This window comes from Cryptomeria japonica, chromosome 9 (genome assembly GCF_030272615.1).
Source record: "Cryptomeria japonica chromosome 9, Sugi_1.0, whole genome shotgun sequence".
NCBI lineage: Eukaryota > Viridiplantae > Streptophyta > Pinopsida > Cupressales > Cupressaceae > Cryptomeria > Cryptomeria japonica.
Window position 1 is genome coordinate 375,739,180 of NC_081413.1, and position 26,101 is coordinate 375,765,280.

At 36.1% G+C, this 26,101-nt stretch overlaps 1 protein-coding gene across 2 annotated transcripts in view; it reads left to right on the forward strand.

Moving 5' to 3' along the window:
* Positions 1–591: 591 nt before the first annotated feature.
* LOC131072564 (multisite-specific tRNA:(cytosine-C(5))-methyltransferase trm4b) overlaps positions 592–26,101 on the forward strand; it is a 248,177-nt gene continuing 222,667 nt past the window's right edge. The window contains exon 1 of one of the 2 annotated variants that reach the window (XM_058008759.2): positions 592–979. In XM_058008759.2, coding sequence (XP_057864742.2) covers positions 833–979 — 147 coding nt within the window. In that variant the 5' untranslated portion in view covers positions 592–832. The remainder of the gene's footprint in view (positions 980–26,101) is intronic. The other variant, XM_058008751.2, reaches the window with a different exon arrangement.

Consider the following 26,101-nt stretch of genomic DNA (forward strand, 5'->3'; position numbering starts at 1 on the left):
TGGTGAGACTCATAAGTTATTTGAAAAGAGTTGAGCAAATGGAAGAGGGTCGATGGCCTAAGATTGTCTTCAATGACACATTATGCAAAAGAAAGAAGACTTGGATGCGACAAAACAACAAATGGTTTAGAAAATGGGATATATACTTGAACACGTGCCCCTCGAACAATAAGGAGATAAAAACTTATGTTATGGATAAGTTCTACAAGCGTGCTTGGAATAAAGAGTTAGGGAGGAAGAAAAATTATTACATTGAAGAGTTTAATCCCTCTCGTAATCATCTTCAAAAAGCATACATAGGGTCCCACATATCATGGAAAGCGAAAATCCTCATTACTCAATCAAGAACTAATTCTCTTCAACTTCGCTGTGAAACTGGGTGTTGGAAAAGACCAAAGGAAGTTTGGGAGGAAAGAGTGCATTTTCTGCACTTCAGGTAAAGTTGAAACAAAAAAACACTTCATTCTTGAGTGTGACGCTTTCAAAGCCAATAGACAATTTTGAAAGCACTTTGACAGCCAATTCTTGGGACAATCTATTCAGCGAAGGATGTGTGGAAAAGTTAGGCTCTCTCATCATCATTTCAAACAAGAAAATAGTTGAAATGCAAAAATTGGTTTGTGAAAGGGTCTGTCCCATATTTCATCTTCTTCAAATAAAAGCCACTATAACTATATTAGAAGCGAAACAGATGCTTCCTGTGAATTTAACTTTGGGCGAAGTTGTAATTTGTGTAATCCGCTATACCCTAAACCTCAATCAAAGCGCCAAAAACGTCCGAGGAGAAGCGGCAAAGTAAGAGAGCAATTTTGTTGGGTCATGTTGTAGAGCGATGGGAGAACACAAACGAGGGCGCACGCAGAGGAGGCATTTCCGCCAAGGAGGAGGAGGCCGAGAGGATGTTTGGAAGAAGCCACGGCCTTCACAGCCATGGGAACCCTTCGTTTCTCACAATTTGGCTTTCGACGAGTACTACAAGGTCACTTCCTTTTTCAACTCTTGATGATCAAACGCCTGGGTGTGTATCTGTATCTGTCTATAGTTTTGTTAGAATGCACAGCATCATAGTTATTCCACATCTCGACAAGCTGAAGAGTGTAAGTATGTTATGGATGACTGTTAACTTAGCATTATTCTCTATAGAGTGTTGAACTGTAGTTTTCTGATTAGTGTGTGTTGTACTTCTGAAACTATTGCCATTCGAAGGATGTTATATCTAACCTGAATAGGAATTTGTAGCCCGAAAACTTACATTGTTTAATTTATTAGCGCAGAGCCGCATCTCCTATTTTGCATTAGACAATTTTGAAATAGCTTGGCCCCTGTCAATCGAAGTTTAGTCCAAACATTTCTGCTTTTGAGATGATTTAAAACCAATCCGAAGCAAGATAAAATAAAAGGTGTCTTTTTTGATACAATTAAGGAATTATTTCAAGTATATTGGGACATGATATATAAAGCCATTGAAGGCCTTTCTACTTTCTTCAGCCACATCGACTACGTTGTAAGCTAAAGAGAGAAGTTCAAAGCCCACCTCAGTAATTCAAGCAAGGAAGTTGAAACAAATGCTTTGGAGGCCAAGCAGGTTTAGCATTCACTCTTCTCTTTTCCCAACGAGGTTTTGACGGCTGCCAGTGTATTCAGTAGATTTGCCGTTGTGGCCTGATTTTTTGTATTGTTAATAAGGCTGACACTGGACAAAAGTGCTAAACTGACCTGGCCATATTGGCCCTATAGTTGAACCCGATGTTTGCTGATTGTAACGAACTTTTACAGAAATAATGAGAAGACAATAAATGAGGAACTCGAGAAGTTAGATGGGCAAAGAAGATTGATCACTCTGCTTTTCATGTTTGGCCTGTGATCTTGACTGTCCAAGAGAGAGGTAAAAGGCATAATGCTATCAACAGAGCTTGAGGTCTTAATGAAGCAAATGATTGCCTTAGCTCAGGGATTTTCATATCAGTAGGCTGTAGATTATCATTAGCCACAAGCAGATGCTAAGGATTGAATAACTTTAAATCTCGATTTAGATCCTGCAACCAAGTTAGTTATAATAATATTATCGATGATGATTGTCTAATATTCATGAATGATAGGAAAACATATAATCAACAATATTATAGGGAGAATCCTTATCCCTACATCACCATTGCAAATTACCGATGTGCATGTGGGATTCAATTAAAGACTTCGTCCTCTTCGTCCTCCTCCACTTCATCCAATCTTGCTGCTTCTGCTTCTTGTGCTGCTCCTCTCTCTATTTTTGCAAGATCTTCGGTAAGGAGGACATCATCACCATCATTTTGTTCATTGATGGTCCAATCACCATATGGATCAATTTCATCCAAGGCAATGGCCTCATGTGAAACATCCTCCACCTTTCTAGTGTGAAGGCGAAAGTTGTACCAAACAAAGACAAGATCTTTGAGGCGCTTCTGTGTCAACCTATTTCTCTTCTTTGTGTGAATGCTCTCAGATAAACTCCAATTCCGTTCACACCTAGAAGCACTACATGGCTGGGACAAAACACGGATGGCTATCTTTTGAAGATTAGGCATGCCAGCACCATAATTTTCCCACCATAAATCTACATAAAAAAATTAGAAATATTAGAATTGAGAAAAAAATGTAGCAATCAAGTTTCTAGTTTTTTTCTTGTGGTATTGAACTAAATTTTTGCCTAGTTGTTGTTTTCCTCTCTTATCAATTGCTTGTTAGGAAGAGAAGAGTCTCTCCTCTACACCCTTGTAGATCTTGAACAATGAACATTTCCAAATTCAAAAATAGATAGTCAAAACTCAACAAGGAACATTTCCAAATTCATAAATGTCAAATCTCACCTCCAACTCATCAAAAACCTTGTCTCTCAACTCAAGATCAGGTGCCATCTTATCAATGCATGCAACAACACCTGCCATGACCTCCTCATCAGCCCTAAATGAATCAGAGAAGTAGAATTTCGGGTTCAAGAAGTAGGTGAAGGCTGTGGTGGAGTTGGTTTGTCCACCTATGATCAATGATGCGCCAAAGGATTTCACATTTTCTTGTATTTCCGCCATAGTAATGGGAAATGGCCTTTTTGGCCCTATCCATGGCCTCATAAATGAAACCCTTTGGCATGCCCTCTCCATCCACCATATGAAGAACCCTTACCAAAGGTTGTGTCACCTAAAAAAATGAAAACAAATTTTAAATTAGTACAAAATTAACCCCTAAAAAAAATCAGCAAATAGATTATCTTGTATAAAGTTTACGTTTTTGTTTGTTACCACACTCAACTCCTCTCCCTTTTGGTGAACCCTTAATAAAAAACAATGCGTACAATCTTCTCCGCTTTAGTTACTCCAACCAAGCATCAGACACAAACATTTGCTTAAGATGAGGAATGGCACCAAGAATGCTCTACAAAGTGAGGAAGTGGCTAGCAAATCGTGTCACTCCAAGTTGCATAAGGTCCTTGCCATTTGTGTGTTTTCTCATCAAAACAAGGACCCTAGTATGATTGTAGATGAATTTGGTGACATTTTTTGTATCTTCAACCACCTTTTTCACCCATCCAATCTTCCCAATGTCCTCTAACAACAAGTCCAAGCAATGTGTAGCACAACGACTCCACGTAATTGTAGGATACCTCTCTATAAGCATTCTACCTGCAGCTACATATGCAGCTGCGTTGTCTGTGATAATTTGGACAACATTCTCAACTCCAATTTCTTGGATCATCCAATCCAATAGATTACACAAAGTTTCTGTATTTTTTATTTTATTTGAGGCATCAATAGACTTTAGGAATACCATTGCACCGTTTGAAGCCACCAAGAAGTTGAGGAAAGTCCTATTTTGTCCATTTGTCCATCCATTCGATAAAATGCTGCATCCTTTTCTCCTCCAAAATCTTTTTTGATCATCAACAACAACTTGTGTATTTTTGACGGCTTGCTCTACCAATGGTCCATTGAAGTCTCTACTTGTTGGGGCCTTAAACCCCTTACCTGGAATTGTAAATGCATTAGCCAAACCTTCCCAATACGCATTGTTCGCCGCATTGAGAGGTAAATTATTGTAATACCAAAAGTTTGCTGCTGCTATCCTTGTTTGCTCATGCTTCTCTCTATTCCATCCTATACCTTCAAGTGAAGGTTGTGCTCTTGGAACATTGCGTGGAACAAAGTAATTTGTATGTCCCCACTTTGGAATTTAATTTAATAATAATAATAATAAAAAATAAAATTTAAATTAAAATATAAAATAATATAATAAAATATAATTAAAATTTAATTAAGTTAATGAATGGTCAAAAGACATGGAAGGAAAAGTTGTGACTCCCCCAAACATGGGATATAAAATGGAGAAGAGAACCTCATTTTGAGAGGGGGATAATCTGATTTAAATAAGAAGTGCAGATTTGATTGTGAAAGGTTGTGTCCCATTCAAAGGAAAGAAGTAATGAAGAGTTACACTCTTTCAAAGGGTGCTAATGGTGAAAGGGTGTGTCTCTTGCCAAAGGGCATCCGTAATGAAGAGGTGTGACCTCTCCCTCACATTGAGAGATATAAAGGAAAGGAGTCAAAAGCATCCAGTGACATGATCATTGATCATATTAGATCACAACTATTATTAAGTTACAAGAATTGGCAACCTCCTAGTAGGGGACATTATAGTGGTATCAGAGCAATGATCCTGCCATCCTGCAGGGTAAAGAATCAATCAATGAATCAATGAATCATTCTAGTTAAGGAAAAATAATCTAACAATATGTGTATTCACATGTATGCTCCTTGTTTGCAGATATCCATGTGTATGCTTCATGTTTTCAAGTGAATGCTCCGTGTTTGATTCATATCTGATGTGTTTGTTTGCTCCATGAGTGTCTATGATTACTATAGACATATTTATTTAGGAACATTGTATTTGAGGTCATAGATGTGTGTCATGCTTCAATCATAAGATCTTAACATTAAGTGATATCTATGATATTGTGCAAACCATTTAAGGAGTGATGTGAAAGGATGAGAGAAAACTTGTCTTAAAATTACAGTATATGTAATTCATATTATCATTTGTATGAAGAATACCTTAGATGCATATGTTGTGCAAATTGCCATGGTAGTGATATAAGGAAGTATAATAAGGGAGAACGGTGATGAGGTCCTCCTCTAGGTAACCCACCTCATGGTAGTTGACTGATGGTCCCATGAGGCCAAGGGGGTGTAGACAGAGTCCACCGCTCTTGGACTTAGAGGGGAAGGATGCTCAGGACACCATATTGTATCTTTCCAAACTCCATCATGGTTGATTATTGAGGGATTTCAATCACAAGAGAAGGATAAGGATGGAAGTGATGAAGGAGAACGGTGATAGGATACCTCACTAGGTAGACCACATCATGGTAGTTTGACCGGTGGTCCCATGAGGCCAAGAGGGCTTTGGCTTTCACTCCACTCTTGGGCCTAGGATAGAGGATCTCTTGGACACCTTATCGTTTCTCCTTACTCCCACTCTCTTATGGTTGAGTTCCGAAAAGGAATTAATTATAACTATGGTTAAGTTAATGTTCTTGATCCTAGGTATAGAGAATTTATGTTTAATATCCTTTTTAGAAGATTTATATTATGGTTTACATACATTTCAATGGTTTCCTAACCTATTGCAGGATCTCAATCAGGTACGCATTTTGTTCCATTTGTAGTTTTACATAAAATGGTGATTTAGGGCAAAAACTTGGGTTTTTACAAAAAAGTAGCAGCATGTTTATTCTATGAGTGTTTCGAAAGCCATTTCATAGTGGGAGTCATTTTGAACATTCCATAATCATTGCTTGAGGACAAGCAATCTTGAGTGGGGTGGATTGTAATTCCCCCATTTTGGAATATAATTTAATAATAAATAATAATAATAAAATAGAAAAGAATAAAAAATAAAATTAAAATTAAAATATGAAATAATATAATTAAATGTAATTAAAATTTAATTAAGTTAACGAATGGTCAAAAGACATGGAAGGAAAAGTTGCGACTCCCCCAAACATGGGATATAAAATGGAAAACCACATTTTGAGAAGGGGATAATTTGGGAATCAAAAGTCCAAATCTGATTTAAATAACAAGTGCAGATCTGGTTGTGAAAGGCTGTGTCCCTTTTAAAGGGCAGAAGTAATGAAGAGTTGCACTCTTTCAAAGGGTTCTAATGGTGAAAGGGCGTGTCTCTTGCCAAAGGGCATCCATAATGAAGAGGTGTGACCTCTCCTTCACATTGAGAGATATAAAGGAAAGGAGTCAAAAGCATCTAGTGACATTATCATTGATCAGATTAGATCAGAACTATTATTAAGTTACAGGAATCGGCAACCTCCTAGTAGGGGACATTACATAATTAGGTTCTGATCCAAGAGGAGTCTCACTAGCCTCACCCTCATTGTCACCAAAAGATGAAAGCAATTGATGTAAATTTGGGCTTTCGAGACTGCAATTGCGACCAAGGGGACCCAAAATGGACAATGTGGGATTCATTGCAGCTGCTATGTCTTCTTTCGTTTTTTGCTTTTCTTCCTTTTGCATATCATATTCAGCAAGAAGGGGCCTTCATCTCTCTAATAATCTCTGGAGTTGTTTTGTCACATATCTCCACACCTTGTCTAGGTATTTGTGCAAGGTGGTATTTTAATCTATTGATTCCACCAGTCATTCATTTGCTACATTTGGTGCAAGTGACCTCCCCCTTTTAGTTTCCCGGTATCCCATACTTCCATGCTTTGTCTTTTTGTCTTCTTGGCTTTGGGGTTGCCCTTGGAGTTGAACTTGCCATTGTTGTTTTAACATGAAGAAATAAAAAAATCAGTAGGGTTTTGTGGAAAATCAACAAAAAAAATGATAATGAATCATTTGAAAAAAATAGTATTCGAAAACAACAAAAAAATATAAGGAAATAAGTTAGGAAGGGAAATAGAAATTTTTTTAGCAGCATATCCCCTTGTTTTTCAAGATTTTTTTGATTTTCAAAACATGGAAATGAAAAAAAGAGAGAAGAATAATCTTTACCTAGATCTCTTTTGTTGTTTTGATCTTGTTTCCTCTCCTTCTTCGAACCCTACAGACTTGTTTTGAGCAAATACAAATCCCAAATGAGTGAAAGATTGAAAAAAACAAACAATTCTTAACACTGCTTGGGTGTGTTGCGCTGCGACACGAGTCTTCTCGTCAGACTTGCGAGTCCCGACTTCATACTCACGCGAGTCCTTGGCACAAACTCGAGAGTCTTGTGCTAGGACTTGTTTGGACTCGAGTAGCGAGTTCTTGGCGAGTCGACTCGGCCCGCCAACAGATTCGCGAGTCTAGGCCAGTTCAGGGCTAGTTCGATGAGTCCATAAACTATGATTATCTATGCCTAACACTTAAGAAATTACATGCGAGATGATATCTTCATAATGCATAGACTAAGCATACATCTCATGCATATTAAATACTTGGTTTTCTGTTTATATTAATTTGATCTGCTGCTTATACTCAGATATATGTGTATGAGAATCCTCTCCTATTTGTTCATTCTATTCTTTTGTATTATATATTTCAGTGAAACATGGGGATGTGACCCCTCCCCCTTGAGCCTTGCATTTCTTGGACGGGGACGTCTTTGGGATGCGAGAACAGGACGGGGTGTTGTACCACCACCGCCACCAGGATGTCCGGAGATAGGGGAGATGGCCAGGTATCTCCGGGACGTCTCGGGGATGCCTAGGCGTCCCTTGAGCATCTTGGGGACGTCTGAAAGTTCCCCATTCCCAGACATCCAAAAAGTGTATTTTTTAATTTTAAATTTCAGTTTTTTAAAACTTTTTGGGTTTAGAGGCGAACCCTAATTTGATGTGGGCCCCATCCATTCCCTCTATGCCTTACAAAACCCCCTCAAATTCTCTCGTTTTCTCACATGTGTTTTTCTGATTTTTTGAACAGCTAGGTGAAGAGGATAGAAAAGAGTGATTGAAGGAGTGAAAAGAGATAGGTTGAGTGAAAAGAGATAGGGCTGGTTGGTCTTAGTTTGGGGAATCTTGACTGTGAGGAGTCTAATAGTTCCTGTGATGAGGAGTTGGCAAATGATTAGAGGCCTCCCTTCACTACATTTGACATTTTGTATTTATTTTGATATCATGCTGCTCATTGTAATCGTCTTTATGATATTTTTATGGTACTCATTGTAATCATCTTTGTGATATTTTTATGGTACTCATTGTAATCATCTTTGTGATATTTTCGATATAATAGAAATTTATTTCGTATTCAAGAAATCTTAGTATTTAGTATTTGCAATTTGGGTAATTTACTAATTTGCCAAAGTTTCATTTGAAATGTAATTCTTACACATCTTTTCATATCTAGTTTTTCAAGTACTATATGTATATCAGCACTGCCCCCCCGCCACCCCCCATGCCGCCGTCCCCCCACTGCCCCCAATCTTAGGCCCTTTGTCCCTGCATCCCCCTGTCCCAAACCTCTGTGGAACACTGATATGTTTAGATTCAGACTTGACGATTTCTTATCCCCTATGCACATACCATATTTTCACCAATGTACTTACTAATTCCAGGCTGATGTAAATAACTCAGATTTCTGCTATAATCTAATTATTTTCTGCTACTAATGAGTTCTGAACTTAATTCCTTTTTGCACTTCTCCTTTGCCCCTTCTATCCTCCCACTTTATGTCTTTAAATAGTAATACCTTCTTCATGCCTCTTCACAAGAGAGGTGATTCTTCACAAAGGTCGGCCTCCAAACAATATAGTTTTAATTTATTTTAAAACACCAAACAGGTCGGCCCCTACATATATATAATTTTATTTCTGATTTCTTAATAGGGGCGATTCCTCAAGGAGTCGGCCATAATGTGGTTGATAATTTCCTTTTTAATTGCCATCAATTTTAGGTTGGCTAGTAAATGGGAAAAGATTAATTTATCTAATTATAAATTCTTGAAAGTGCCAATCCACATGAGGATGGTCAACCTAAGGAGGATGGAGATTCCTTGAAGGGGTTGGCCCCAACAAAACCCAATAATACGCTATTTATTTTCACCCATATGATAGGCAATACTTTAGGTGTAATATCAGTACCAGGCATTCCGTAAATAACATGAAGTCGTCCATCATATAAACGCAAATTTATCAAAAGCTGCGATCTCATACACGGGCAGGGGACATGACAATTTCTCTTAACTACAACAAAGCCTTGATTTGCTGTTTCTCTTTTCCTTTTGTTACTTTTCCATTTTTTTGTTCTTTTGTATTTGACTACTCGCTAGTGGATAGGCAGAGGTGTAGCCTGAAAATCTGACATTGTTTAATTTAGCTAGGTGGTGCTGCATTGCCTATTTTACCTTAGAAAAAATTGAAGCTTTTTGTAATAGCTTGCTTGTTTTGGATCGAATTTTAGTCCAATGATTTGCTTGGTATTTGAGATGATACAAAATGAATCATCTCAAAATATTTTGCCCACCATTGATCACCTTTCCTTGTTGGCATGCCATGATCTCAGAACTTTTCATGGCTTTTGGTTCAGACAGATCATGATTCTCATACTCAACATTGATCAAAAGATAGAGGTGCATGCAATGGTTAGTGGGTTACTAAGGAGCATTAAGCTAGGCAATGCTAGGTCCCACCCTGATTGTGCTTCATGCGTAAGATTTGGTCAAAGATTTTCAAATATGCCCAACTTGAAAGGATTTCAAAGTTTGGACTACTATCTGACCATAACAAAAGTGCACCCACATTGTTGGCTTTAAAAGATGTCTTCTTTTGGAATCACCTTGTGCAGACTAACGAAAAAGATACAGAACAAGCTTGATACATACAAGGAAAGTAGAAAATTGGTCATTTGATGCTCTTGAATGCAGATCACCGGGGAGATAAATAGAGATTGACAAAGACCTTTGTAGGTGTATCAAAGTAATCATCACTGAAAGTGGGCAACAATGCCACTAATGAAGCGGATTGCTTCCATAGCAAGCATTGCAATATCTCCAAGGCTTACTCGTAATAGCATAAGAATGGAAAGTTGCATTTTAGTGAATTTTAGAGCTTTGGCAGATCATTCTGCATAACATATGTTGAATTTTGATGTCACTCTTAAGCGATGTAATGTAACATGAATCATGATTAATACTATCATGATTTCGTGCACCAATTGCTCTAGTGATTTTATAAATAGAGCCTTAGGCTCTGCAGTGAGGATGTGTTAAGCAATTCGGTTAGCATTAGCATTCAGCCTTATCATTTTCTCTTGTATAAGCTTGCATGTTATTGAAGCTGATGCAGCTATGTACGTCTTGAAGCATTTAATAGAATGATTTTTAGATTGCATAGTTTTGCAGATCCATCAAATGTCAAATAAGCTAGAAAGCTATATTGTGGAACATCAATTCCATAGTAGCAATATAATAGCTGAGCTTTTGGCAAAGGTAGCTACTCAATAGGAATCCCTAGAAGGAAATAATTTTTTCCAAGGTGCAAAAGAACTTATCTAGTAATTTCAGTTCAAATTGATCGAGAATGGAATGAAATGTGCAACCTGAAAAGTGTCTTATTTTTCCTAATATTGGATCTTGTATTTTGGCACTTTTTTACTTTTCCTCTTCTCACATAGCCCTATCTTGGAAAGGCACATGCTTGCCTTCTTTTTTCTCTATCGCACCCACTTAAACACCAAGGATTCTTGTGTTTTCCTCCCTAGTTGTCCTAGCCTCATATCTTATCTCCCCAACCCAATAGCTCTACCAATCCTCTCTTTCCATGTCATCTTTGATTTTTGCATTGAGTTTTTCAACATCATTTCTTTACTTCAATTATATTCCCACACCTCATGCGCACCATTCTTTTACCCCATCCTTTGAGTATTGTAATATTTTTTGCTTGGAACCAAAGACACCTCCATGTTAGATGTGGTACTTAATTCTTATTTCACAAGCTCCGAAAATTTCCCTTTATAAAACTGTATGAAACAACTGTCATCCAATGTTTACTTGGCTGAAGAATATGTGAGAGAATACATAGAAGCTTTTCCTTACAGAAGTGATAAAACTCCTAGTTCACACAGTGTAAGAGCACCCTCTTTTTGGAATTTTCAGTTGATGAAACCATGATTAGACCAGACAATGGACATGCAATGTCACTTTCACTGTCATAAATTTCTGCTATTAAGTTTTCAATGATAAGAGCAACTGCTGTTCATGAACCATAGGAAAATGTGTATAAAAGATTGCTTCTTTCAATTCAGTGAAGAACAAACATTGAAAACATAAACACAAGGCTGTTGAAAGGAGAAATAAGTTAACATGCTGTCCCAAACAACTGTGATTTACAAGTCCAGGTTGCTGCAAGTAATTTCAGTGATAAATGACTTCAAACTCCTTTGAAAATCGTTACCAAACAGGAACCACTCCTTCCCCACAATCAGCAAACCGGAACCACACTGGAATTCCATCATTAAGGCACTCTATCATAGAGGAAATACAAAGTAACAGTTCTGAAAGTATTCTTTCCTGTAGGTTGCCATTTGGATGCTGAAAGAGCAAGGATAGGTGAGCATTGACCTAGACACTTGCCATTTTCATTCCATATTCACATCAAGAACTCCTTGGGAAGAAGGCATGATAATTAAACTCTCAGGTCTGCCGCAGCTGGATTTTTACAGTCCCAAACAGCTGCAACCTTAAATCAAGGCCAAGGGCATTCAAAACTTCAAGGATTCTTGTCCAACCTTGCTGGAGCAGATTGCATCAACAGTGAGAGCTCCCTCCTAAAGTCTGGATTCCCATGAACAGCTTCGAAGCAACTCAAAGGGCCACACACATTTCTGGAAATTAATTTCAGTCAAATCCACACTTCTTATCATTGGAGAAACAGGGGCAATTTCCTTTCATAAAATTACAATTACAAATTCTGAAACCTGTTCATCATGAAATCTTTAGCAAACAATCTCAAGGCTTAGGTGATCATCTTGTAGGAGGAATATGTCATGCATCCAGCACCAAACTTCCAGCACCTCATGCCATGATGCTAGGGAAAGTATGGCCTGGGGAAAAACAATCCTAACTCCCTGGAAAATGAATCTAGCAAGAAACCACTTGTGAAAAGATGCTAAAGGGGTCACCAAAGGCTTAAGAGTCCATGGATTAAATGCCCATAACCAAATAAAACCGAGCATCAAATGTTTCAGCTCAAATGAGGGGGACAGCCAGATATTAAGCTGGTGCAACCAGCTCAAAATCCCTGCAAAAATGTCTCTCCATGCATTCAAAAACCCTACACAAAGATCTAGAAATGAATTCTGGAAAACACGCCAATCAAAATATCTCAAAATACTTTCATTTTTTTGAAATTTTGAATCCTCAGACTCCATAAAAATTAGTGTGTTTTCTACGTGAAAACATCAAAACAGCTAGGATGTATCTTTCACCAGTGAAACTAGTGAATATTGAGGAAGGTTTTCATCCTCAATCAACCTTGGGAGAACTTCTCTATTCACTCCACTAGCATCTCGGTATGTGTGCAACTCTGAATCCTTAAAATGAGAGCCAAAACGCCTTCATATAGAGTTGGAGGGAAAAAGGGGAATTTAAAATTTAAATTAATTCATGTATTTTGAAAAAGCTCCTATTTGCAATTTAAAATTAAGATAATTAAGTTACCCTTCCCCCGAAGTTTCCAACTTGGGGGCACAACTTCATTTTATTAAATCAAAACACTAAAGTAAATATTTTAACATTAACTTTATGACTTTAGTGTAATTATATAAATAGTCCAAACCACTTTGTGGAAAGCAGTGCGAAGGTACCAGAAATCGGTAAGCAAGATACAAGCCTACAACTTTGATATATCCTTACTTTCAGTAAGATTTCACAGTTTTCTAATCCATAACTAAGACGTCTTCCAAGAGGGAGATATAAACGATTAAGGAACAGCATATCAGATCCGATTCTCTTTCATATAATCAGTGGGTTGCCTAAACAAATTCTCTTCATTGGCAATTTGCCTAAGTTAAGGATCGGATTAAGTATTTAGTAAAGTCTTAACAAAAAGGCATGAGACAGATGTGAGGAGAGCAGCCTTGGAGAAGGTTGTACATAAGGAAAAAACACGAATCTTCTTTGCAATAGAAGGAATATATGAAGCAGATCCACATTTGCATCAAGGGCTTCAAATAGGAGAAGAAGAGCAGCAATCGATCAAGAGGAAGCAAGTAGCTTCAGATTTAATAATAATAATTGGCAGGTTTATATATTTACAAGTATTGGGCATGATGCATAATGCATAGACCATGATCTTACTGATCTGCTATTTTGTCTTCCATGTAGGAATGGATGCAATTAACATATTATTGCTAATATATATTTCTATATTTCTATCATTTCTATTATGATATTGTATGTAGCAGATTCCTTAACACTTCACCCGACCAACCATCTCATTATGGAAGGTAGAATAGAATACATGAAGGGATGCAAAACCGCAGGTGGGGCCAGGAGGCCAAATGTCAGGTGTCATTCCATGCTCTTGGGCTTTATGGAAAATAATAAGCTCGAGGCATCTTATATGATGTTCCAGGGGACTCCATAATGAGGATAGGTTGTAGAGGAAGTGATATTGAATCCCGCATGCACATTATGTAATGATATTAGGTGTTTCTTTGTAATATTGCTGGTTATATGTTTCTTCATCTTTCATAATGATAACTAACCTGGTTGCAGGGTCTAAATAGAGACATAAAGAGGCAAGTTGCACTTTCTTAGTATGATTCATTTCTCAATTGGTGTTCTAGGGCAAAATATAGGAATATTTCAATAAGGGGACATTACAAAATTACCTTCAGATGCTAAAACAACAACCCATTGTGAAAGTTAGCATTTCTAACCACTGAACAACAACTAAAAATGTATCCCAAACACATGAAACTAATTGATATCAGATTGAAATACAAATCTGATGAGGGGGGTTGGGGTGAATTGGTATAACGATAATCTTTACTTTTTACAAATTTAATACTATATTTAAAAAATAAAAACATCATTTACTCAACATCAATAATTATGCACATGAGAAGAACACAATAACACATGATATTTATGTGGAAACCCTTATGGGAGAAAACCACAGCAGATTACTTGCTTATATATATTAATCTCTTACAAATTTCGTAGGCTCCAACCTATGTAATGTCCCCTACCTGATTAACATAATTAATCTATTTCAATACACTAAAATTGACTGAGAGACTAATCATGAAGCCAGTCATTGATATTCTTCAATTTATTAGTTATTAACAAGTGCTTATTTATTTTCCTCATTAGATGATTAATTTCATTATTCATAGTTCTTAATACAGATATCAGACCCTGCTACTACTTCAGTTTTAAGGGAGAAGGGTCTATGTATGTTGCCAAAGCACTTAGAGACCAAATACAATAGGTTCCCTCAAAGTTTACAGATTCAAGTCCTTACCTATCTTGGGCTTATATCCTCAAAGCTTATGGGTCACTGATCCCCATCCTGTCTTGGGACTTAACCTATTGCTTGGATTTAGACTGCCCCTCTTTGGAACATCTCATTCCCATCTTCTTAGATACTGATAGTAATAACATGATTCAGACTCAGTATACTAACTTCTCATGTATTATGAATATGTATAAAATTAAGTATGACTGTCATACATGTTGCAGTCTATATTAATATTACTATTAAATCCCGCATAAGAACATTATCAGGTATCATATATTAAGCATACATATTAAGCACATCCTCATGCATACCACCAAGAGCAAGGATGTTACTGCCCGTAACTTAATAACAGTTCTGATCTGATTTGATCTGATCTAATCCATGGTGATATCACTGGGGGCTTTTGATTCCTTTTCTTTATATCTCTCAATGAGAGGGAGGGGTCACACCTCTTCATCATGTATGCCCTTTGGCAAGAGACACACCTTTTCACCATTAGCACCCTTTGAAAGAGTGCAACTCTTTATTATTTCTGCTGTTTAAAAGGGACACAACCTTTCACAGTCACATCTGCACTTCTTATTTAAATCTGATCCGCACTTCTGATTCCCAACTTATTCCTCCTTCAAATGAGTTCTCATCTCCCTTTTATACCTCATATTTGAGGGAGTCACAACTTATCATTTCATGCCTTTTGACTATTCATTAACTTTAATTAAATCTTAATTATATTATTTTATATTTTAATTTAATTTTTTTTTTATTCTTTTGTATTTTAATTTTTTTATTATTATTATTTATTATTAAATTATATTTCAAAGTAGGGACATTACAACCTACTAGAGGCACCAACCCCTCATTCACTTGGTGAGCACCAACTCGCTAGAGGCACCAACCCCTCATTCAAATTGTCTTCACAAGAGCTATAACTCTCTTCTTCAATCTGCTCTATTTAAATCTGCTATAAATTGATCATAAAACTCCCATAATGTGATCACAATCTTCTCATGAAAATCTGCTATAAACCTCTTATAATCTTCATTTGTTCACTCTATCATTGTTGCACTTAAAAATCTGCTCTATGGTCTGCTTCAAGTCTCTTATAACTGTTAACAAATCTTTTCAAACCTTTGCCATCAAATCTACTCATGAATTCTTCATAATTTGCTTCACAACATCTTCATAAATCTGCTCAAGCCTTTGTCATATATCTGCTTACTAATCCTTCATACATTTCTATTTTAATGTCTTCACAAAATCTATCCCTTTTCACATGATATTACATTGAAGAACATCCATACTCTTCTCTCTTAAATCTGCAAATGATCTTTTCATAATCTGGTGTATATATTTTATTTTTTTATTTATTCATTCCACCACACACACTTCCTTACTCGCATTCTCCATCTTACTTATTCCTTCCAAGATATGCATTTCTTTTAAAAGATATGCCTCTTCATAATGAAGAGCTTTCTCCAAGAGAAGTGACTTCAAAAAGGAATCACTTTCTATTTAATATCTTTCTTAAATCACACCTCTTTATTAAACGTAAACTAAACTCATTGCCTGCATTCATATAAATCACACCTTTAGCAAACAATTGTGATCTTTATATCGGCCAGCATATTAAGTGATCACATCCTTTAATGAATTGCACCCTTTTGATAAAGTTTGTTTGTTTGCTTTATCATTTTAATTATGTTTGCTGTTATCGCTGCTATAACTATCATTCTTGTAGTCAGCCTTGTCAAATATATTGATTATTATTCCTTGTGGATTTGCTGCTTATTATGTCATATGAAACTTGGCTACTATAGTTTCTTCAATAGAATCACTTCTCATATTAATCACTTTCTAAAATAATCCGATTAATCATTTCTTCCCATAAACTTTGTTATTAACCTTCCTTGAAGATAATCAGATCTTATTAATTATTTGCTGTCTAATAAAACTCTAAACTTGCATCTTAATCTGCTATCGTCTGTCTTCATAATGAATTGTGTAATGTCCCCATTTTGAAATAGTATTTAATAATAAATTAAAACATAAAATAATAAAAATGTAATATAATATAATTAAAATGTAATTAAGTTAATGAGTGGTCAAAAGGCATGGAATGAAGAGTTGTGACTTTCTCAAACATGAGATGTAAGAGGGAGAAGAGATAATTTGGAAAGGGATAAGGAGGGGGAGAGAAATGAATGAAGCATGTGAATCAAGGAAGGATTAATGGAAGAAGAAAGGAATGGGAAGTAGGTAAGGAAGTGACTCTTTCAAATGGCAGAAATTATGAAGGGTTGCTTTCTTTCAAAGGGTGCTAATTATGAGGCCAAGGGGGTACAAGGAGTGCTGCCCTTGGGCTCAGAAGGGGAGGATTTCTGCGACACCCTATTGTAAATGTACCCCAACCCTCTATTATGGTGGATCACCATGCTAAGGGATCTAATCATAGGAAGTGGAAAAGGATGTCATGATGAAGAGGAACAGTTATAGGACACCTCACTATGTACACCACCTCAACATACAAAGAGAGCTCAACTTACAACACAAATGTGATTTTATGGTGAAATCACTATGTATAGCTAGGATGGTTCTTGTCTTCAAAAATGGTATTCTAAGAGGGTTTTTGTTGTCAAGAAATTTGAAGAACTCATGTTCTTTCTCAAAGCAAATGAAAATGAAAAATAACCAGTAACCCTTCTTTTGAAGGTCCAACCTCCTTTTAAGATCTTTTTCAGAGCCATTTGTGGAAAAAAATTGTTTTTGCTTTTTTGCTGTAGTTTTTTTACTTTTTCAAAGATGTGCTTGTTAACTTTTGTATGGCCTCTCTATTTTTTTTCTTTTTCGTTGTTTTTTCAAAAATGTGCTTTTCAACTTTTTCATTGCTTTTTTGAATTTCTTTTTTTTTTGCCTTGTCATTGCATTTTTTTTTTGAAAATGCATTTTTCTTTTAATAAAATAATATGAAGTGTTTTTATGACCACTTTTTAGCACCTTGAGCCTAGCAAACTTTATCTTCTCACTTAAAGCAATATTTTAAATAATGAAATATAAGCTGTCATTTGAAATATTTAAAAGTGACTTTTTAACAACTCAATTATTTAAATTACTTTCCCTTTTCCAATGCCAACTAGCTTAGATTTGTTTTTGGAAAATAAGCTAATGGCTAAACAATTGCTCACATGTGAGAAGAGGATATTACAATCCTTCCTTCCCAAAATTGCTTCTCCCCATGCAATTGCAAATCAGGATGCTCTAGAATCTACATTCCTTCCCATGTAGTTCCAAAACTAGAAGATTTCTCTGTTTCACTAAATATGCTTTGATACTTCTATTCCTCGAATTTAGTTCTTTGAATTTAATCATTGTTTTGGGATGGATATCTCTTTTTCATGTAAGGGAGACAACTCAACAAAAGCAATCACATTAAAACATGAAATACATTATGCACCTTGCTTTCTTTAGGTAGCTCCAACCCCTAAGCCACTTCTCCAATTCTCTTTATGATCTGGAATGGACATAAATTTGTTGCTTAAGCTTCTCAGCTTTACTCTTTTTAAGAGTAGACTATTTGTAGCGTTGCAATTTCAAATAAACTATATCATTAACCTAAAAAGTGTGCTCAACTCTCTGCTGATCAGCATGTAACTTTTGCTAATTTTGTGCATGTTGGAGGTTATCTTGTAGAATTTTCAACACATCTTGGCTATGCTACAATAATTCTTTGGCTCTTGGTGCTTTGTTGTCACAAAGTAAGAGATCAATGAAGGTAGGAGCTTTATATCTATACAATGCTATACAAAGTGATATTTTGATTGACATATGATGAGGCGGATCATAACAATACTCTCCAATATTAAGGCATTTTACCAAACCTTCTGCTGCCCTGAAACATAATTCTTTAAGTAAATTTCCCCCAACTTGTTTACAATTTCAGTGTGCCCATCAATAAGTGGGTGATAACTGTTTTGATTTTCTAGAAAATATTTGAAGGTGTTTGTGTGCTGTACTGATTCGAGGAATGATGGTAGTAGTGGAACAATTATAGAGGGTTAGTATCATCTTCAAATTGCCATTCGATGTTGCATTTGATTCATCTTGCAGCTGGCATATTTTCTTCAGAGTTCACATACAGTTGAGTATTATTGTTTCATCGAATTTTTGATTACTGTTGGCCATAACATTTCACATATTTGTTGATAGAAATCATCTCAGGAGAGTTTGCTGTAATTTCTATAATTAATGTTTATGTTTGAGCATTTATGTTGGATGGTATTTTTGCCACTTTAGTCTAAGTTTGTAAGTGTGGATGGCTATGCTGTCAAGGCATTAATTTCATTTCCAGCATTGCCTTCGTTTAAATTTGTGCTGCTTACCACCAGGAAGATAGTGTCTCAAATCATCGTATGCTTTGTCCATGTCACAATATTGGTGATTAGAAAGTGCAAGGGTTTATGCATTTCATCAAATATTTGTAAAATTCAAAGAAAATCTATTTTGAGACATTACAAAAAGGAAAAATTTGGTATGTATGCATGAATTTATGTATACCAACATTTGGCAGAAAGGCTTTTATCTTCAGTCAAAATTCAATCAAGGGAAGAGTTATGGGACCAAAAGATTGAAATTGAGGAGCCAAGAGTTATCAATTCAAATAGGAAGAGAAAAGAGTATATGATAGAGCAATACAAAGAAAGAGAAAATAAAATAACAAAACAAATCACTGAGAATGAAGATTCTAATACTAGAGAAAATGAACAAAACCAAGAAGAAAATCAAGAAGTAAATCAGACAGAGGTAGAAAATGGGAATGAAAAGCTATCCCAAGGAGAAGGAATCAAATCCTCTTGTGAAAAAGAGCACTTTTGAAACAGTACTTGATCTATTTGTTAGTGCTAATGAAAGAAGGAACTATTATCCTAATGGGGGAAAATGGAGAACTTACCAAACACCCAAGAACAAAAAGATACAGAACATTACAAAATATTCATTTTTTCAAAAAGAGGATAAGTTCAGGATAGAAAAGAGATGGGCAGTCAGGAGATCAATTCCTTTGATGAAAGGGGAATCAACCAATCAATATTAAAAATTGACAAACTTGATTCTAGGGAAGAAAGGAAGAAAGGAAGAAAATTGGAAAACGAATTATTGGTCAGGGAAGGGGAGGCTGAAGTTCAAATGAAGGTAAATATGACGCTGAGATCTAGGAAGAGAGCTCCCCTTCCCCATGGAATGTCAGGGATCTAAATACCTCTAACAAAAGACGCTTGGTCAAACATCATATGGATATTTCAGATTTTGATACATTCATTCTATAATAAACAAAACCATGCAAGAATAAGAAAAACCCGGTCCTCCACGGAGGTCTGCTGTTACTTATCTATGAGCATATCAAATCCCAACCCTCTCCGTCCACCAGAATTTCGGATTCCTCAAATGATATCGAGGAGGATGAGTCTGTGAGTCTCTCTTCTGAGGAGTGGAATACGGACTTGGAGGACTCTGATTCTGAGTTGGAAGCTAATTTGAAGCAAAGCCAAAGGGCTAAGAGTAGTAGAGCATCCCCTGTTTCCATTTCCAATTTTGACTAGGCCCTCCTACAATGTCATGCCGGATAAGTCAGAGTTTGTTATAAATAGGAATGACAGATCCCCTTTTCCAAAAGACCTCAATGCGAAATCCCCTTATCTTAGCATGGACAGAGAGAATCCAAATGATGTTCTGGCTATTGTCCGTGACTCTAGAGTTGATAATTTCAGAATGCATTAGTGGGTCTTTAATGAAATTAAAGATATCAATGTTAAACTCCGTGCTGTGACTAGTATACAGGACATCCACTGTGCTGAACAATGGAGTGTTGAACAGAGGAAATCAATTGTTGAGTCTATGTAGAAGATTGTAAGCACAGTTAATGATCTTAAGAAAGACCGTGAGAGCAGAATTTTAAACCTGGAGGAGAAACTTAAGAAAGAGTATGATGGCAGATTGGAACAGCTGGAAAATAAGTTCCAAAAAGTTAATTGATAATCTCATTTCCTTGGTAACTTACAGCCACAAAGTTGTGAAGAGTTCAGCTGAAAGCATAAACACCATGGTTGGGAAATTGGAAGGCCTCCATTAGGAAGTGATGATAATTGATGTGGAGACTACTGAGAAGAAACAGGATGAAAGTAGCGGCCCTTCCAAAAGGACTAGAGCCAACCTGAAGAAGAAAGCTCCTAATCAAGATATACAAGAATTGCAAAAGATTGCCCTCAACATGACACAGCTAGAAGCTGAGGCCGTGGAGGCCCTTAAAAATCTGAATTAGGTTTTCCTTTTTGTTGTCCTTTGGCTGCTGTTTTTAAGTTGGATATATCTGTAAATAGCTTTTTGTAATTGCTTTATGTTAAAGGGCTTCGGGTCCCTTCAAAACCTGATTGTTCCTTAATAAAAAACAAAACTAAGCAAGAATTTTTTTTAAATAATAGCTAACAAATTAAAAAAATATAAACGAAGCTTTGTTGAATCAACTGGAGCATCAAGAGGCTTGGCTAACATATGGAGACTGGCAACAACTATTATAGAAGTCACAAACCAAAATCAGCATTGACAGGTTAGTAAAATTAGTATTTTCTTTACTAAATTCCACTTTCTCTTGATTGATGTATATGGACCAGTTCTATGTACACAAGAAAATTTTCTTGGAGGATATGACACTCATTATTAAATCCAATCAATAAGGATTTGTGATAATTGGTGGAGACTTAAATGCGATATTAAATGATGAGGATAAGAAAGAGGAGTCAGAAATAAAATATAAGCTTAATTTGACTTCATTGAATTTATTGTTAATGCAAATCTGCAAGATATAAAACCAAAGAATGAATTATTAACCTGGAATAACATAAGATTGGGCTTTAGTAATATTGTTGAAAAATTAGACAGATTCATGTGTAGTGGATATTAGGCTACATTAACTATGAAATGGGAATGTAACATCTTTACAATCATGAGATTTGATTGTTATCCAATTCATCTTTTCTCTAAAGAAGAACAAAATCTAGAAAGATGCCCTTTCAAATTTGAAACATGTGGATGAGAGATCAAGAACTTATCACAAATATGGACAAATGGTGGGTAGAGTCACACTACCAAAAAGGATAAAAAAAGTCCATATTATTCAAGAAACTACAATATGTGAAATAATGCCTCAAAAAATGTAACAAAGGTCATTTTAAGATCATTTTTATATGAAAAAGATTGTTAGAAAACATTGGCATTGATGCCAAAAACAGATATTCATCTTTGAACAGATTTACGTTGAGTTTCAGGACACTCACTTGCACGTATAAGTTGATGTTGAGGTGAGTTGCAGACCATTGTAAATATCATCACGTACAAAATTCATTTATTGTGAATTTGTATGTTCAAAGATGATTGTATATGTTATGAAGATTTGAAATGGTTGAAGATATGAGTGGCTGGTAGATTATTTATAACTGAGTTATCAGTTATATACACTTTTAACTTCCTCCAATCAGTTGTAAACAGTTTTAACTTCCTCCAAACTGTTTAACCATAAGATATATCTATTTAAGAAGATTTAAAAGCTGATGTAGAGGCAATGTGTGAGTAAAATTGTTTATTAGAAGAATGCTGAAGTGAGTAACAGAAATGCATCACAGTTGACATTGGTTGTTTTGAGAAAGTTTACGAATGCAGTAGAATATATCTGATAAGAGAATCGATGGTGTGAAGATTGTAGAATTATTAGCAGAGGTATATCTTTGAATGATTGATAGATTTTTTTATCAGTATACAATCAATTTGTGACGAGAAAGTTAACATCATGTTTGCAGGTTATCAGTGTTGACAAGTTGGAAATCATATATCAAAATCCAAAGAATAACTTGTTTATAGAAATCTAATTTTGTAACTTGTAATACTTCTTTATGGTTGGTGCCACAAAGACACTGAGTTGGTGCTCAGATTGAGAAAAGTGGATTTGTAAGAGTTGGTGCTCTCAAACAAGGAATTTGGTGATTGCTGAGGGTTGGTGCCCTAGAACTTTGTATACACTATTGATTTTTGAGGCTGGATTATGACAGTAGATCCTAGAATCACTTCTCCCCGTGGTTTTTCCCATTCCGGGTTTTCCACGTATTTCTTGTGTACTGGTCTCTACTTCTTGTGGCATTCTTTTCAGTTCTGATTTTGAGTTGTTCAGTTAAGAATATTTAATTGTTTAAAGATTTGGAAGTTTAATTTACTACTGATTCAACCCCCCCTCTTAATAGTAGCATTGTATTCTAAAAAGATATATTGGAAAAAATTTGAAATATTTAAATTAAAGGGTAATCCAAAATCAGATGAATTAGGAAAGTTATAAAAAAGAAAAAGACTTAATGGATCAATATTCAGAAATTTTAGCAAGGGAAGAGAGTTTTCGGAGACAAAAATTAAGAGAAAAATGGATTAAAGAAGGGGATAAAAACATGATTTTTCACAATTCCACAAAAACATGCATAATAGAATCACAAGGATAAAATTAAAAACCAATGAAATGATTGAGGGCAAGAAAAAGGAAGAAGCTGTTACATTCTTCAATTTTTTTTTGAATAATAAGGAAGGAAGAAGCATCAAAAAAGCATTATGGAAAACAAACCAAAATTGGTAAATGAGGATCAAAACCATTTATTTATGAGTGCATTTATAGGGGAGGAAATAAAGCAAAGGTCAAGATAAAACTCTTGGACGATGTGGCTTCTCAACAAGCATTTTTCATAAATGTTGGAATATGGTAGGCAACAACATATGTTCAGCAGCTAAAGAATCAAGAAAGGAAGGAACCCTTTTGAAAGTCTTAAACCATACATTCATTGCCCTTATTCCCAAGGGAAGATTATCAACGAGTATCTCTATGCAATATAGCATAGAAGATCATATCCAGAGCTATAACAAACAAATTGAAAAAATAATTACCATAACTAGCTGCAGAAGAGAAAAGTGGTTTTGTCGCTAGACACTCCATATTAGATGGGGTGATAATAGTACAATAAGTTTTACATTTGATAAAGACAACTAAAAGAAACAGTATGATTAAAATTGGATATTAAAAAACTTATGACAGAGTTGACTGGAGATTCTTGGTGAAAATAATGGAAAATTTTGGCTGTTACAAACAATGGCCAAACGATATTTTTTTGTCTTATAGCCAGCTCAAGATATTCAATCATAGTTAATGATAGCTTGCAAGGTTTCTTTGAAGATTCAAGAGGACTACATCAAGGAGATCCAGTTTTCCCCTTTTTGTTTATATTATTGGCTGATGCTCTAGGAAGATCCATTAAAGACGTATGTTCAAAAGGAGAATGGGAAGGGATTTCAATAACCAAAGTAGCAAACCCTCTTTCTCATCAACAATTTGCAGATGACGCTCAATTATTTTGAAGAGAAATCAGAAAATGAGTTAAAAAAGAGACCCACATAAGGCCTTTGCTCAACCAGAACATTGCCCTCCCAACTTACTCCTGCAGCAGGACCAGCCAATTGAAGTTGATGACAAGGAGCCTGGCCAAAGAAATCAGAAAATGAGTTAAAAAAGTAGATCAACATAAGACCTTTGCTCAGCTCGAACATTGCCCTCCCAATTTACTCCTGCAACAGGACCAGCCAATTCAAGTTGAAGACAAGGAGCCTGGCCAACATCAAGGTATCCACCATATGCATAGATCTGTTTGTTCAAGTAATATCCTTCTACTCTCTGCATTTGCTCTTCAAAGTCTGCTTGGCCCCCACTTCACCCAAACACCCCCAACTAAAAAATTTATTCCCTTCTATTGAGATTTCTGCCCCTCTGTAGTATAGGTACTGTAGACTACCCTATACTAATGTTTGCAGTAGTACAACAACAATGTACAACTTGCTGGTCTGCACACATTTCCTTTGCTTGGCTGTCACCATCCTTTCTCATCTACAGGTTGCTGGAATGATTTATTACCATTCAATCTCTCCTCCTTTCAAGCAGGCTGCACACTAACGGGGAAGACACTGGAAAAACCATTAAAAAACCTACTAAAGATCCTAACGAGAACAATTCTCTGATCAAAGTACATGAAATCATCACTGGAAGCATCCTATGTGTCTAAGAAGCTGGAGGAAAAGACCATTGCTAGCCCAGTTCTGGAAAATTTTCACGCTTTATTGGTTGATTGCATGCGGCAGCAACATTACTGCATTAAAACCCTTCAAGAATGTGTGCAAATCAAAAAGGATTGCCTACTGTATCTGGACCACAACTTAAACTGTCCTCCCAGCAGTATGGAGGTCACAGAGCAACTCACTGAAAAGAAAGGAAAAGATTTCTGGTGGTTATTTACCAAAACGCATGAACCAACAAAAAGTATGTTGCACCTTGTACAAGTTCTGGGGACTCTACCGTTGGAGGTGGAATTAACACCACCTTCTCTTTACAAGACTACTCTGCTTCACATGACTACTTGATGGGCCTCTCCAGAAAAGGATATGACTGCTGCAGCAGAAAAGAGCTCTGAATGCAATGTCAAGCCCTTAGAAGATCCTAGTGGCAAGCTGATTAAATCTTAAACCTGTTTGCTGCTAAGTCAAGCTCAATTCAAAAGAATCACATTTAAGGATGCACATTTTGTATCTGTCTTGGAAACTCTGATGTTACTCACATGCTGCCTTACCAAGCACTTCTTGTTTGAAGCTGGTTGTATTTTGGTATGCTGTGGTTCCTCAACATAAGTTATTAAAGGCATCAGGCTACATGACTTATGTATTTGTTCACATCTCTATATTTGTCAAGTGTTTCAAGCATACTTTAAAAACTTGGACTTGGCAAAAACATGGTAACCTAAATTTTGATTCAGACTCGAGACTCAGCAATTAAAATAATTACATAAATACTGAATACACAAAATAAACTTAAATTATGTATGATACATGTGAAGAATGAATTTAAAGAACACACAATTCTATTTTGATCATAGTAACAATAATTAGAAGCAGGATTGGCTCGACAAAACAAAAATTTAAGTGGAGTTCAATTGCTCATGGTTCAATCGGGAGACTAAAAGTTGCCAAAAAAAGGGAAAAACACTCTTATTTTTAGTTCAAACCAAATGAAGGGAAAGAACTGAACTTTTCCATTTTGTGCAGGCCAAAATAATAACTTTTATGTTTTGCCTTTTAAAACTTGAGTAGGGGTTAGAGGGTGGCAGCCCCTAGCAGAGTCAAGGGGCAGCACCCTCATGGGCTGTGGGGTTTGTATCCCTTCCATTTTCCATGTCACCATGCATGGCAGGGTTGAGGGGCAGAGCCCTTGCCACCAGGCCCAATCTAAGGCCTTCAATGCTGAAGGGACCTTAATGGCGTGCGACATTTTTCATAATTTTATTGTTTTTAACCAACCATTGATAAATCCATTTAACCACTCGGCAGTCAATTTGTGTCACTGAGATCGTGATCACTGAAGATAAAAACTACAAAAAACACAAAAAATCAGGTTTTCTGTTTCATCAAGGTCTATAATTTTTTTTTGGCAGCTGAGTCTGCAGATAAAACTTATCAGTAACCCATGAATAATGTGCAAGTCTTTTGCAGGACT